The sequence below is a fragment of the Parasteatoda tepidariorum genome, chromosome 6 (assembly GCF_982258835.1).
Source record: "Parasteatoda tepidariorum strain Cologne lab strain chromosome 6, Ptep-v5.0, whole genome shotgun sequence".
NCBI classification, from domain to species: domain Eukaryota; kingdom Metazoa; phylum Arthropoda; class Arachnida; order Araneae; family Theridiidae; genus Parasteatoda; species Parasteatoda tepidariorum.
In genome coordinates, this window is record NC_141760.1 from 100,609,515 (window position 1) to 100,626,122 (window position 16,608).

At 28.0% G+C, this 16,608-nt stretch overlaps 2 protein-coding genes across 4 annotated transcripts in view; one reads left to right on the top strand and one right to left on the bottom strand.

Moving 5' to 3' along the window:
• The window catches only part of LOC107455246 (uncharacterized), a 32,940-nt gene extending 24,026 nt beyond the window's left edge, over positions 1 to 8,914 (bottom strand). The window contains exons 1-2 of one of the 2 annotated variants that reach the window (XM_043049297.3): positions 8,707 to 8,914; positions 249 to 310 (exon numbers count right to left, since the gene is read on the bottom strand). In XM_043049297.3, coding sequence (XP_042905231.2) covers positions 249 to 310; positions 8,707 to 8,761 — 117 coding nt within the window. In that variant the 5' untranslated portion in view covers positions 8,762 to 8,914. The remainder of the gene's footprint in view (positions 1 to 248; positions 311 to 8,706) is intronic. The other variant, XM_043049298.3, reaches the window with a different exon arrangement.
• Positions 8,915 to 15,675: 6,761 nt separating this feature from the next.
• The window catches only part of LOC110283246 (uncharacterized), a 41,293-nt gene continuing 40,360 nt past the window's right edge, over positions 15,676 to 16,608 (top strand). The window contains exon 1 of one of the 2 annotated variants that reach the window (XM_087166286.1): positions 15,676 to 16,477. In XM_087166286.1, coding sequence (XP_087022412.1) covers positions 16,429 to 16,477 — 49 coding nt within the window. In that variant the 5' untranslated portion in view covers positions 15,676 to 16,428. The remainder of the gene's footprint in view (positions 16,478 to 16,608) is intronic. The other variant, XM_087166285.1, reaches the window with a different exon arrangement.

Genomic DNA, 16,608 nt, shown 5'->3' on the forward strand with positions numbered 1-16,608 from the left:
TCTTTTTTTGATCTACAATCTTTTCTAATCTTTTTTTTTGGATAAAAATGCTAAATCTACAGTTTCCCACCAGCTGGCACTCTAAATGGATCTTAAAGAGCATAGCCACTTTACTATACATAGAAAGCATAACATAACTATAATTTCAGGAGTTAAGAAGTTGAATACATACTTTAAAATGCATTAATAAAAATTTAGAAACTAAAAAAAAAATTATTTAATACCATATAAAATAGTATTTGTCTTACCTTTGACGCTAAATTATTAGTTACTACATAGTCAACTAAATTTCTTCCAATAAAACCACAACCTGAAAGTATGTATAAAAAAAGCAATATTTAATTTAATAAGAAATGCAATTATTTATAATGTCAAAAAAATTGGTTACATCTCCAAATAAATGCTTAGCTAATCTTTAAAGAATATTTTTATGATGAATAATTTGATAATCATCCTGAAGTTTGTACCAGCTTTTCTTAGTGTTTTGACAGTTATTCCTGGGTGCTATTCTACAAAACAAACAGGCTTTTCCATACGTTATGCAATGGGTACACAAAAAAAAAAGAGAAATGTCAATCAACTTTGTCCAAATTAATGACTGGTAATTAAAAACATTCTTTAAATAACCTATAAAGCTTAAAAATAATTTCATGTAATATAAAAAAACTAGGCTTATTGGCTAGGCTGTTTTAGACAACAAATTAGAATTACTGATGTAAAAGTAAGTATTTGCAAAATTATTCGCTTTAAAGTCGATATTCCCTCCAAGGTTTCTTTTATTCATTGTTATTAAAACTATTTCAATAAACGGAATATCGCCAAATAATTAATATGAAACAATCGCGATTCGTTAATTACATTTAAATTGAAATGGGGATGTCTTACAGCTATTATAGTTGGACGATGTATCGTGAGATATTGATACATTTTAAATATTAGGGTAACAAAATTTAAAAAATCATCCTTACAAAGTGAATGTAATGGTAAAAATCGTGAATACTCTCTCACTCACTAAAAATATTGAATTTAAAACAATTATCGACAGCGATAATATCGTAATATATATCAACAACCATGAATATCGAAAACGTTATATGTCGAGAGTACAACCGGTTATTATGAATTTGATAATATCTCGATCAGTATCGACAAGGATGAATATCGAATATAATATTGAGAATATTATTGATGACGATAATTATGGAACATTTTATAATGAGGGTTGAGTCTTTAGGCTAATGAGAGCATTGCACTTAGCAAAATGATAAATTACTCGGAATTGAAAAAAATAATGCGATGCATCGCAATCTATATATATATTTCTCTTACACGGCACCAAAAAAAGCCTCATTGCAACTCCCCGAATGGCAACGTTAGAAAATCGACCAATGATTGCTGCTAAAAATGTCACATGAGGTAGCTCAACATATAGCGCTTTTAAAAACGGAAACAATAACCAGAGTGAGCATTATCCGGTTGTTCAATTCAGTTTCATGCCCTAAAAACATGATAATCTATATATATATTTCTCTTACACGGCTCCAAAAAAAAGCCTCATTACAACTCCCCGAATGGCAACGTTAGAAAATCGACCAATGATTGCTGCTAAAAATGTCACATGGCAAATGTCACATGAGGTGGCTCAACATATAGCGCTTTTAAAAACGGAAACAATAACCAGAGTGAGCATTTTTAGGTTGTTCAATTCAGATTCATGCCCTAAAAACATGATAATATTTAATTTAAACTTAATTAGGAATTAATTAGGCTGGCCTTCTCCATGACTATAAATAAGTCACAATGTCAGACTTTTGAGAAAATCAGTTTAGTATTGACTAAACAAGTTTTTAGTCATGGACAACTTTATGTTGGCCTGTCAAGAGTTAAGTCATTTGACAGCCTTTCAGTAATTGCTCCAAGATGCCAAATTTATAATTGTGTTTTCAAAGAAATTCTAAATGCTTAGTGTTAATTTCTTAGAGCTTTGCAGAAAAAAATGTTTTATGGAAAAAATTTAATTGAAACTTCTATTGGCAGTAGGCAAGGGGAACTGCCAAAATCAAAACTTCCCGATTAGAAATGCAGCATGGCGACCTCCACGTGGTATTTCTTGGGTAATGCTAACAGCCATGCATTTTAATTTATTGTATGTAAAACATCCTTATTTTGTTCTAAAATGCTATGTACTTTATCACAAATGTTAATTAATATAGAAATTGATTTCAATAATGCTGATCACCAAAAAATATTTCATTTGGCGATTAAACAAATTTTTGTGTTCTTGAAAATGAAAGAATTTTTGAGGGTTATTATCTCACAAGGAAAAGTTAGGGTTTAAAGTTTATATTTTTAATTAATAAAAAAATTTTCTAAAACTTTCAGAATTTCTATCATTAACTAATTTATTATACACATTTAGTTAAATTTAGGTGAGTAACTGCAATATTTGATAATTTATTTTGCTAATATGTTTCTCATTTAGCTAATGTTTGGATTTTTTCACCATGTACAATCTAAATAGCTAATATACTTTTTTAAAAGCCAATAAGAACATTGATAGAATTCTTCTACATAAGTACAATACTATGTCTTTGATGATACAATACTATGTCTTTGATGATAATATACTATATCTTTGTGCTAGAGCATTGTGTTCATTGGCGAGCGAGCGCAGCGAGCCATGGTTCACGGCGTGAACCACATAGGATTGCGTAACAATTCTCGTGGGTTGGCGAGCGTTAGCGAGCAGGGGGCGGAGCCTCCTAGTATTTTATAACCGTCGTTGAACAGCCGACCCAATTTTTGGGTTTACGACTATTAATATTCAACTCCACAGTCTTGTAATTTTGAACCCAATCCAGAAGACAACGGAACTTTTGGATCAAGTATTGGGAGAAAATTGCCTTCGTGGAGAACTTTTTTTTATGGAAACCCGAATTTGTGTTACATAGAGAGGAAAACCACGAAAACCTAACATGGTTAGCCTGCCTGTAAGGGGACTCTAACCCATGATCCATCTGCCACTGAGGATATTTCACGTCAGCATTGTGGTCGGTGCAAGCCGAATATGGATTCGTGTCGACCAGGGGATACGAACCCGATTCACCTCATTGATAGGCGAACACTCCATTCCCTGAACCATAGCGGCTCATGCATCGTAAGATATCGATAGTTCACGATCTTATATAGCGATATTGAAATTCCGTTATCGCTCAGCATTATTTATAAAGCAAACACTAAGCTCTAATGGCGATATTTAGAACTCGATTTTGCAATGATATCTTGTAAGGTAATAAAAAGAAAGAATTTTGCTCGCTAAAGAAATGTCGCATGTTCACATCTTTTACAATGCTATAATTTGGAACAAATCAACACAAATCCAAATATGAAAGAATTAAAAAAAAAAAAAAAAACTCGTTTGAAATTTTAATAACAAAGTCAAAAATAATTATTTGTATAAAGTTAGTCGCATCATTAAGGTTCAGTGTGTAAGGGGAAAATCCGAGTATTAGAGCTAAAGTTATTTAAGTGCTCTTTATTTAACTTTTTGCGCAATACATAACGATTTTATGTAATATATATTTCGTGCACCATTATAAGAATAGCAAAGAGCTACATGACGTCATGAAGGAAGTTTTTAGACGGGGTCTGACATCCGTAAAATGCGGATGTCAGAATAATCTTTTTTCCTGCTACAAACACGATAATTCAGATAAGTGCAAGATTCAATACCTGTTAACGTTAAAAAATAAATAAATTAAATTAAAATGTTGCCGACTGATATACCACAAATGTTAAGTTAAATAAAATAAAAAATTAACCTATAAATAGGCTTATTTACTCATTCGCATTCTACTAACACGCCAATAATCTGATTTATCCATTCGCTAAATCATTAACTAATTGGCTATATCAAGCACTGCCATAGCAACGCAAAACAATTATACTATGCCTTTAAAACTATAGCGCATAAATAAAGAAATATACAAAATGAAAGCCCAATAATGACAAAAAACGCTTGCAAAAGTCAGTATACTTCGGAAATTACAGCTTCTGAAATGCGTTTTCCTTACAGTACGTTTTTCAATTAGGAAAAAAAAAAAAAAAAAAAACTGCTTGTAAAAGTTAGCCTATTTTGGAGGTTACAGCTCCTGAAATACGTTTTTCTTCCCAATGTAATTTTCAAAGTACAAAAAAATCTTAAAAATAACGAAGAATATTAATAAATACTCTCGCCATTTTATCTTATTTTTCCAAAACATTTCGGAAACTACGGCATCACAGAATGCAAATACAAAAATGCGTTTTTCTTTAAAATGTATTTTATCACTTTAAGTAAAATAATAATAATGGCCCAATAGTAAAGAAAAATATTAAAAAAAACTTGCAAAAGTTTGCCCATTTCGGAGGTTGCAGCTCCTGAAATAAATCTTTCTAAACGTAATTTTCAATGTACATAAAAAAATAAAAATCTTAACAGTATCAAAAAATATATTATAAAAAACGCTTGCAATTTTTTAGAACATTTTGGAAATGACAGCATCACCAAATACCAATATATAAATGCGTTTCTCTAAACAATGTATTTTTTATAATTGTATTTTGACTACTTCAGACACAGTAAAAAGATAATTTTTTTCCATCCAAGTAAGACCAATGCCGAGTTTCCTGTACACAGACAAATGAATGAATCACGTGATGAGCTGTGGGGCATAAACACGTTTCTGACAGCGGCTTCATAAAACAGCTGTTAATCAAGAGGACTCGCAACGCGCCAGAAGACAATTGAAATATTCCTCCCAATATTTATAAAAGTTAAGTCTCTTTACATCAGAGTTAAACCGCCAGTTTATCGAGAACCAAAATCAGTTTCTTCTTTACCCAATTTTTTTCAATATTTAATTAAAATAAATTAATAGATTAAAAAAAAAAATAATATTATCTTGTACAGTTGTTCTAAGTTCGTTTTTAGGGTATTTCGTTTTTGTAGTGGAAATTTTTTTTGTTTTGGCAGGCCTAAAACGCTAGGCACATTAAAAAGGGAAAGTCTTGTTGAAACTTTTCAGTGATGTTAGGACTTATTATAAAAGTGATGAGTTTAACGTTTCAGGTCTGACAAAAATAAAAATTATTTCCTCCTTTAAGCTACTTAAAAAATAGAGTTTTTTTTTTTTCCTTTTCTTCTTAATATTTTATAGTAGGCAAATAATTGAGAGCTCTAACAAGTCGGAATTTCGATTGCAAGTCTACCCTCACAAACATGAAAATAGTAAAAAAGTTTTCTGTAATTCAATATAATGAAACCGCTTTAAAACGAATTAAATATCACCTCTATTATGAGCATATTATTACATTAATTTATTTACATACAAATAAATAGCACAAATTAGATAAAATAGATCAGATAATCAGGGTGGATTCGAATCCACTACATCTAGTACAACCCTATTTACTAAAGTAACCATAGTTGCTCACTTTTATTTAAATATTTGCATTTTTACTGGTGTGAATTGTAATTAAATAACTTTTTAGAAGGTAAATGACAAACATACGTAATTTTATTTCACAATTTATTGAGGTAAATTTTTAAACGTAATCTTATGATAATTATCTTTCAAGAATTTTGAAATAAAACTTAAATATTTTAAAATTTTTTTGGTTTTTAATAGAAGCTAGGTCATATCTACGCCATAAACATTACTATCTCCATCGTTACTAAGCAACCAACAGTTTAAGATGAAATTTACCTTGAGCATTGTAGCTTTACAATTAAAATGAAAAGTAAAGAGAAAAAAATAGGTTTAAGTTTACAAATAAGGCATAAAAATGTATGCTTAGGGAAAATGAACTTAAAATTCAGTTTAATGAGCAATGTATTGAATTTTCAATTACTACTTACGTAAATAAAATATAATTGAATCCTTTTCAATGTGCATTCTTGTAAATGTGAATTGAATAATTTAATTGAATTTAATAAATGCACAATGTTTTTTGACATTTAACGAATGTTGCTTAGATAAAGTAACCAATCCTTCTTATCAAGGATTATTTAAAATTAATTATTTAATGTGGTTAAATTAAGCATACAATTTGACCTTTAATTAATGGTTGTACTAAATACAATGTATCTTTTCTAGCATGTATTCTTTAAAACTAATTATTGATTGAATAAAGCATAAGTGCTCTTTATTGTCTTTATTACAATCTTTAATTAATGCTTGTGTGTACTAAATTCCTGTAAAGTATGCATTCCTTAAAATGAATTGATAAAATTAAATAAATATACGGAACTGATTAACATTTAATGAATGTTATTCATATATCAATTTAAATCCATCCTTACAAGCATGTAGATCCCTGGCCTCCCAAACAATTCAACTACCTAAGCATGCAGACTTATGCTTTCATTTTCAATTTTTTTTTCATTTTTAGGCATTCATTTTTTATTTCCTCTTTTTCAATTTCAGTTATCACTCTCTTTCTCAGTCTTTCCTATGCTTTTTTTAAAATTGATTATATTAGTTAATGTAATGAAGCATAAATACATAATATTGTTCAATCTTTACCAAATGATTGTGTGTACTAAATACAGTTTAAATGTAACCTGCTAAGATTCCATTCTTTGCATGGGTGCCACTTTAAAAAATTTCAAGACTGAACTTATTTTTTCACCAATTAACACGGTCTGTTATTAAACAGAATATTTCAGAAAATTATAGCTCACTTACCATGAGAATGGCGCATTTATTATATCAATGACTTGATTACTTTTTCTAAGTTACTTCTTCGCTTTATTTCATTATCTTATTTTTTACAGCAAGCAAATAAAAAATAACAGCTAAACCTTGTATAGCTCTTTACACTAATTATCTAAATTTCTGACTTTTTCTTGGAGCCATTCCTACCTCTATTTTTCACTGCATCATTAATGTTTTCCACAAGATAATTTTTTAAAAAATAATAAACTAAATATCTCAAAATATCGAGAAAAACAATTTAAACTCAAACAGATTCTGATTTGACAATACAAATTTTATTTACACAAATTCAGTCAATAACACTCAATATAAAAATAAAAAAAATTTTTTTTAAATTTATTTTAACTGAAAAATGTTTTAAAATTTTCGTTAGAATTTTTTTTTTTTTTTTTAAAAGCTTAATTAAAAAAAAAAAAAAAAAAAAAAAAAAAAAAAAAAAAAAAAAATGAAATATATATTAAATGGGGGACTGAATTCAATCCCCTGGATCTTTCCCCTCCCCCCATACCATGTGGCACCCATGTCTTTGTAATTATACTAAATATTATACTTATACTAAATAATACTTATACTAAATATACTACTTAAATTAATACTTATACTAAATAAAATTCAAAAGAATCTTTTCTAGCATGAATTCTTTAAAATTAACAAGCAACATTATTTATAACAACATTATAAACTACATTATTTGAACTTTAATGATTTCTTGTATGAATTTATTACAATCTAAATGTATCATTTTTAGCATGGATTCCTTCAACTTAATCATTAAATGAACTGACTTAAGCATAAATGCACAAAGTGAGTTAAAATATAACAATGAATGATGTAAATTGTTCAAATTTGAAATATTGTTTTCTTTTTAATTGTAAAATAAAGCACATACATTGCAAAATCCAGCATTAAATGCTATCATTTAAAACATAATTCATTTAGATAAACTCTATTCATTCACAAAATTATCATAAAAAGAAAAATATGTTAAATTAAATGCATTACAATTGTTATTAGAATGCAATGTCAATTGTCAATAATACATTTTAAGCATTTATATTTTTAACATTACAACGAAAAAAGTAAGCTTTTTATTATGAAGTAAAACAAGTTTATTTGCCATGCATCTATTTGGATTTTTGTTTCTTTGTTTCTTCTTTAGATATAGTGATTTTGTTGCGAATGTACCGTGAAAATTAGTCAAAATATATAATATCATGAATTTCAATTCTGATTAGTTGCAAAAAATTATTGCATTATTCCTAAAAATATTTCAATAAAATAAAAAACCTTTTTGGTTGCATACATAAAATGTACTTTTCCAGTATTTTTCCTTTTTAAACTGATAATGCACCAAGGATATAAAGGTGCACATGCAAACAAAATTTAAAACTTTAAATTCAAAATAAACGTTATAAAATATATAACATATCAATTCTCATAATTAAGTCTTACCACTTTTTAATTTTGAAAAATTTTTAGAAAAAAGAAGAAAAAAACGCTTAAAGTAATAAAATAAATATAGGTATTTTTTTCTCTATAAATGTTATTTTTTTAAAATTTTATTCCTCTCTCAAATCCTTTGTTAGATCACAATCACACAATTATGATTTTATAAGAGTGGAAATTTTGCATTTCTGCAATTCATTAAAATTTTAAGTAATTTTATGAGCAGCACATCTTTATAGTATCTTCTAAAACCACAAATTTAAATCTCGGTAAAAATATCTCGATAATTCAAACAATTAATAATTTATAGAATCTTTCAAGAATAGTTTCCCTTTAGAAAGATATAAATTTATATAATTACAGCCAAAAGAAATAGAAATCACGAAAATAAATAGATAATTAGCAATAAACAGTTATAATTATCCTATATTCTCAACTAATAAATGCATACAAGTTGCAAAGCTAGTTAATGACAATTGAAACAAATAGTAAAATAACTTACCCCCAAGTACTAAAACTCGATACTTTTTAGATTTATCTTCTGTATTATTAGCCATTATTACTTGATCACAATAATAATACTCTAAACTATAAATTGTATTTAAAAATTACTTAGTAAAAATTTAGTTTGCTATGAGCAAGTTTGTTGCAGAAAAATGACAACAATGCTCATGAAACACCCAGCCAAAAAAATTTTAAATCCTTTTTCAGTTACGCCATCTACAGTTACATTTCAAGACTACAATTATAAAAAATAAAATAAAAATTGCGTCTCGTCGATAGTGACAGAGAAAAAAAGGAACATTAGAATTATCTTTGAAATCAACATAAAATAAGCATTTCAAAGCATTAATATTGTTGTTTGATTGATTTTTACTTGTACTGTGTTACATAATACTGCAGCAGCTTATCAACTTTTCACTTAAATCTCTAGTTAAACTTTTTTACGTTTTACGAAGTTTTTTTTACCTTTTACGAACTAACTTTCTGGAGTATCATTGATAGAATAATTTTTGAAAAATAGGATGACAAAAATTAGCTCGTTTAGGCAAAATTTAAACTGACCTACACAAAATATCTAAATGAGAAGGGTTAATTTTTAAATGATACAAAGAATTATTTCTTAGAAAAAAAATTAAATTGACGTCAAAAACATTCATTTAAAAAACATTCATTTATGAATGTTATACAAATACATTATAAATTAAATTAACTATGTTACATTCTATCAATCTATTTTCAAACCAAATTTCATTCTAAACTATCAAATAGTAATAAAGGTAGTCTGCGAAATCTGCAAATTTTCTAAATTTTTAGCACCAGTGCAATTATGATATTTAAACACTTTTCTGAAATTTTTTTATAATTTTTATTCAATCATTAATTTTTATTTACATGTAAACACTATTTTTTTTTCAAAAAGAAAAGTTTTGAATTTAAATTTCAATTTTCGAAGTCAAAATATTCGAATTCAAAGGAAAAACACTGTGTTAAAGAATAATAGAAGAGTGAAATGCTTCCAAAATAGTAGTGTGTGTGTGTGTGGGGGGGTAAAAATGAATTCTTCAGTATAATTTCTTTAAAAACGAAATCAAAGTCGGACAATTTTATGACATGAATTAAATAGAATCTTGAAATCGAAATTTCGGGAGTTTTTCGACCATTTCGAGTGCTTGAATCTCTATTGGAGCCTCCAGCACAATTGACAATAAATGGTGCTTTCTGCACAATTTATTGTCACCTAAAAAAAAAACTAAAATAAAAACCGCAAAAGAGTATCACTTTAAAAAAGAAAAAAAAACTCCATCTGAATTTTAAATGTAAATTACTCATAGTTTCTCATCATTTGAAAAATGTAGTTTTTAAAATTTTTATTTAATTAATTATTTGTTAATATTAATTAACTATCATTAATTTTATGTTAAATTAAAAAATATATAAATTTTTTCACAGAATAATAATCGGAAAATACAAATTTTTCATAAAATGCCTTTACAAAACGAGTCTATTTAAAAATATAACTAGTTTTACCTTCGTTGTTTAGTTTTAATTACACTGGAAAAGAAAATAACCTAAAAGAAAGGTAATAAATTCACTCAAATGACTTTTTGGATAATTATATGACACGTATTATTTTATATTATTTAAATTTTTGTGGTTTTTGTTTCATAATTAAAAAGTGAGGCAATTTACATTAAAAAATTATCATTCAATGTGTAAAATGCACAAAAAATAAAAATTTCCATTTTCTTTATGTGATAAAAAAAAATTAACTAAAAAAACTGATTATGTTTAATTAATTAATCAAAAATATTCATGTTTTTCTCAAATTGCATTTATGAGTTATTCATTTAAGCTGTTTATTTCTAAGTAAAAGCCTCCTTTTCTTCAATAATTTAAAGCATGGGTACAGGAAGGTTAAGCAAATTTAAAATTGCAGAAAATTTTATTAATTCTATAATGGGATGAATTTATTAATTCTATTATTAATTCTATATCTAAGATGAGAAAAAAAAGGACAGTTAAATGCTGATTTCATGGGGGAAAAAATATAATGATGAAATAAAATAAAATTAATGTTTTGATAAATTCGGAATGTTATTCAACATATTAAGAATTTTTCAAAAGTATAAACTCATGACGATCCACAGTATTATTTTATATAAAAAAAGAACTTTTTAAAATAGCTATACGATAATGAAATTAAGATAATCTTTAATGAAATTAAAAAGATTTTTTTCCTTACGAGCAATGTTCAAAGAGGAGTGGTATGGAGAGGGAAAAGTGAAATATGCTTCTTTTATCTACCACCGTCATTATTTAAATTTTTCTAACTTGATCTGCAAATAGTTTCTACTTGGCTTGGTCATATCTTTTGGCAGTATTCGTCGCGCACGATATTTAGGATTTTGATAGATTTTTTTTCTGACAGAATTATACCAACAAAACCTTACGATTTTATTTAATCATTTTTTGAAAAGAAGTTTTATATTCGTACGTCTGATAATAATATTTTTGAAAAATATATTTGTTTTTGTGTAATTTATGCCCATAGAAATTTTCAATTCCACCCAAATCTGTTTCCATTAATTTAAATAAATAAATAAATAATAAAAGTGATTATTAAAAAATTTAAACGCTGGCAAATGTGTTGTACTAAATTATCTATCCAAGATTGCTATATGCATTAGTATAATTTTTAATTTTAAGGACAAATTATTAGAGCGTTCTTAAATTTTGCCAAACTAATAAAGCAGTACTTTAAATTTGCACCTAAAAGTTTTGCGCTGTTAAATGACTCAAATGTTTGTTATAATGGGGAGGGGGAGCATCGAGAAGCGAAAAATCTTTATCATGTAATAATAAGTTCCTTTCCGTTAACTTAAAATTAACCATTGTATATTTATTTGAATTAAGTTTCAAAATAAGTCGAATAAGTAATCAATTATATTGAATCCCTGTTTTTCCAGGGACTTCTTCCTTTTTTTTTTATTTGGGACTTTTCTACCTAACTTTTTTTCCCTATTTACTACCAAGTACTAAATATATAGAGGAGAATTGACTAAGTCTTGCCACTTTTCACATTTTAATTTTTATCAGGCACGGATCACTGACAGTAGGATGCATTAGTGCCCCTGAATTAGAGTATAGGAGTCTTAGGATACCTGCAAGTGACGTAGTGTGCGTATCTCGATCCTGATTGGTTGCAGAAACGTGATATTTGTTTACGTTAGCAACTGTTCCTTCCATTCTATTTCGAGTAGGCCAAGCCTGTCAGGTTCCAATTCTCTTATGAAACACAGCCTATATTCTTTCACAAAGGTTCTTTCACAAATATTTCAATTATACCACTATATATTTACACGAAGTTACGTTTGCAACTGTTCTTTCCAATCTATTTCGAGTAAGCCAAGCCCGTCAATTATCAATTCTCTTAAGTGTCACATTCTATATTCTTACACAAAGATTCTTTCATAAAGATTCCAAGTCTTTCATAATATATTTCTTACTTAACACGAAGATAGACATGAAGTCATGTAGAACATAATCAAACTTATTACGCTTCGAATTTGCGATACACACAAAATAAAAATATATCACGGTTACAATCAAATACATAAACAAATAATAAATCTAAGTTAAGTAAAATAAGAAGACGAGAAAAAATTATATTTCAACTAATTCAATGTGCGATACGGTTTTGTATTTAATTAACTTAACGTTAATTAACATTTTAAATTATGTAGAGAAGCTTAGTTCAACTTTAATACTCCATATTGCTGATAAAGATTAGCTGGTGCTTGGTGCTAACGTCATAGGTCACATGCGTGATTATTGGTTGTCTTCTTTTTCTCGGAGTGCAAGTACCCATTGCATTTCATTATTTTAATAATGAAATACAGTTATTCAACTACTTAAATTATTTTTTGGTAATAATACTTGTACAGTAAAGTACTAGAAATTAATTGTTTTTAGAAGGTTTTCAAGTGGTGAGATTTAAAAAACTAATTCGCACCACCTGCTTCCTTAATCGTACCAACCTCAGAAATATTTAGTAGGGTGACCCGGGGTAATTCACGATCACTCTGTTTCTGGGGTAAATAATGATCACCTTAGTTTTATTTTTTAAAAAAATTATTTTTTTAAAATTTGAGACATGGACGAGAATGCTTGTACACTTTACTAAAGTATAACTACATTTACTTAATAATAGTTTTTTGTTTAATCTAACAAAATAAGTATCTTTTAAAATGCTTTCTGTATTTTCCATTTCAAAGATCGGTTTCAAAATGTGCACATTTCTGCAAAGATCCCCCTCCTTCTCTGAGTAACAAATATTTTGAGTTACTTTCTTTTTCTTTGATATAAAAATAGTGTAAGCTTTTGTTTCATTGTTTCACATCTACTGTAAACATTATAATTGATTATAGGAAACTATATCAAATGTTGCCCCCTACAGATAGGGTAATTATTGATCACTGGGGTAATTCCTGATCATTGTCATTTCTTCTTATAAATAGTACAAAAAATAGCTAATAAATAGTTAATTGTCCTTTCTTAAATAACAGTTCATATTTATTAAGTGGAACAACTATAAAATATATTTTAACTATAATCACAAAATTTGTTTTTAACTGTATTCAAGACAAATGTGTTCTGATATGCACTATTTCTAGCTTGTCTTACCTTTCTTCTATCTTAATTTTATGTGTGTACATTGTTAGAATAATTTTTAAGTTGATAAATTAACCTTATATGAATATGATGAGAAATAATAAGCCTAAAAAGGATGCTAAGCTTCAAGAAAGCAAAAATAGCAAATTTCTTTTAATGATTGAAAATAAAAATTTCAGTGTGAGAGCTGCTGCTAGAGCTGAAGTGTTAATCTTTATTCCTGCTTTTAAATAAAACGTTTTAATAGCTGCTTAAAAATATCTTTTTGGTTTATTTGTTTGATCTCAATGTCTTATTAGTTAATTATCATTGTATAATTATTTTTAAACAGCCCATTTATTATAAAAACTGGTGATCAGGAATTACCCCAGAAATGATGAAGAGAAGGGGTAATTCCTGATCACTAAAAATTTAAAATCCTTTAAATTCTAATTAGATTTTCAAACAAAAGAAGGCAGCATAGGACTCATCTCATATAGCCACAAACTTCCAGTAAATATTAAAATTCTATCTTGAATAGTTTTTCCACAGATGTTTGTATTTTTTGATCAGGAATTACCCCAGGTTATGATTAAGTGAATGGGGCTGTTACAAGTGTTGAGCTGTTACAAGTATAGTAACAGTTTTATCTTACTATATAGAAAAATCTACTGATGGTGTGGCAGTTTTCCATTGTTGTCCGTGAATTTTTATTGGCCGGAAAATCACGTTGTAGGATCCAATTTTCCTTCATTTATTTCCATATTGCTTTAATTGTCATGAGCGTAAAATTAATAAAAATCATAAAGGTAGTGTTTTTCTATAAATATTTTTATATCCCTAATTTAAAGTTATTTTCCTGTACTGCTATTATTACATTTTTAATTCAAGAGTTTAAAACTAAGAGAATTGTTTTTTTTTTCTTCTTCCTCATTATTATAATGTAATTCTGCGCTTCATTTTATGACATAGTTATTTAGAAAGGTGTTTTAATATTATAAACCATTTTACAATTGCAAATAACAATAAAATACTGTTATAAATTAAAGTTAAAAGGATCTGTTAAGGGATTCAGCTTAATACTCAATGAATTAGATCAATAGAAACCTTCAACGCAGAAAATACTGGGACAGATCGGTCTATCAAATCACATGGCTAATCAATAATTATTAGATCAATACTTGCCTTACCGGAAGGCAGCTAAGCTAATCACTTAATGTTTTCACCACTCTTTCCTTCCTTGAAATAAGAAAATTAAAAAACTAAATCTCATGAAAACGATATTAAAATCTATTAAATTTACTAAATAGTTTTGTTTCGATCCGATTAATTCACGCATAGATTGAGGTTTTTTGCTACAAAAAAAAAAATAAATAAAAAATCAGTTTAATATGAATAACTTTTAATTTAATGACAGGTCTCTTACATAATAGGACTTAGTCTTAATGATTCGAGAGATATGCTTATTAAATAGCGCAGACGATATTTTAAGTTACAAAATCAGACACAGAAGCGCACTTTCTCTGAATAAACATACTACCTACCTTTTTTTGTCAGATTTCCACGAAATATGGGAAATATGGTACCATTAGATTAGTTATGCCAGGAGAGCGGTTGAAAGTTTTAATATTTGCGCATTTTGCCATGAAGAAGAGAATCATAAGAAATTTTTACGCAAATCGAAAATTTTTTGCTCATAATTTAAACATTTGTTTCTCCTACAAATAATTCGTTTCAAATTTTTTTTAAAAATTATTCTTTATTTATTAACAGAAAAGCAGTCTGACATTTTTTTTTTTTAATTTCCAGGTATATAAAGTTTTATATCATTTAGGAACATAATTTTAAACAGCAAAATGTAATATTTGAGATCATCGGTAATATAGTTTCTGAGTTATTAAATTTTAAAAAAGCAGCTTATTTATTTAAGATACTCACGTTTTTTTTATTTTGGGCACTACCTCATATTTAATATGCAATATACAAATTTTTTATTAATTATGTAACATTCATTTAAGAACAACACAAATTGTATTTTGCCATTCCAAATACTCAGAGTCAACGAATTAAAACTCCTTTAAAATACGAGCTTCTTAAGGTTTTATTGAAAAGATTAACTAGGTATAATAATTCAGCTTAACGGATAATCCTTCAACTTCCGATAGTTAAACGAATGGAAAACAAATTGCTTCATTTGTTAATTTTACCGGTTCTATGAAACTTCCTGTATCTCTTCCAAGGACAGGTGCAAAGACCGGAACAAGTTTAGTTACTCGCGCATGCCCAAGATGGCAGCACTACCGCCATCGTGACCGGAAGCGCTTTCCCCTTTTTTCATAGAATCTCAGCAGCTGTTCTGCGCGGGGTGCTTTTGTTTGTCCTTCCCCCGATACTTCAGGAACCCACAATTCGATTTACTTTTTTTCATTATTTGTTTAATCTTTCGCTTTTTATCAGTCTCTGAATCGCGCTTCATTCCGTACTTTGTTATCTCTCAGTTTGTGTCTATGACACCAATGGGATTTAGTGTCTTGAGTTTCTGATTAGAGAAATACTTAGTGATCAAAGTTCGCTCTTCTCTGATGTAAATAATTATCTTTTCTTTTTTTTTTGTGTTAAGATGATGATTTTTGTAAATGCTCTGCAGAGGTCCAGAGCGATAGCGGAGATGAAAATCTTTGTGCCGGTATCATCATGTTCGATGTTCTGCTAATAGTTCTGTATGTGGCTGCAAGTCCTATTGGTGAGTCATGATTTATTGTGTAGGGAACTTCTGCTAGAGGGGTGGGCTTTCCCCAGGTTTGGTACGATTCGATCAATTACCTTATGGTTTTATTATGTTAATAGAGAGACAAAGTGCGCGTGCGTTGGTTGTGCTTGTTTATAGTTCTTCATAACATTCTAGACTGATGTTTTATTTCAGTAAATGATTTGAAATTTATAGATTTTAAAGCAGTGATATTTGTGACGGTTGAATTGTGACCGGCTATCTGGAATTTACACCTTTATTTCATTCGTTTTGACTTGGATTTTTAGATGGTGCGCCGTATTTTATTGGAATACTTTTTGAATGGAAAGATTTTGGTTCCATCTTTTATTATGTAGCTCATCATTTGCAGGTAAATCGCCTTTTTCTGAAAAACAAAATTCCTAGATTGCTTTCAAACGCTTCACTTTGCAATCTAAGCCACGCAATGGATAACAAAATTTAGCTTAGAAATTTATTTATTTTTTAAATAACTGCAAACGT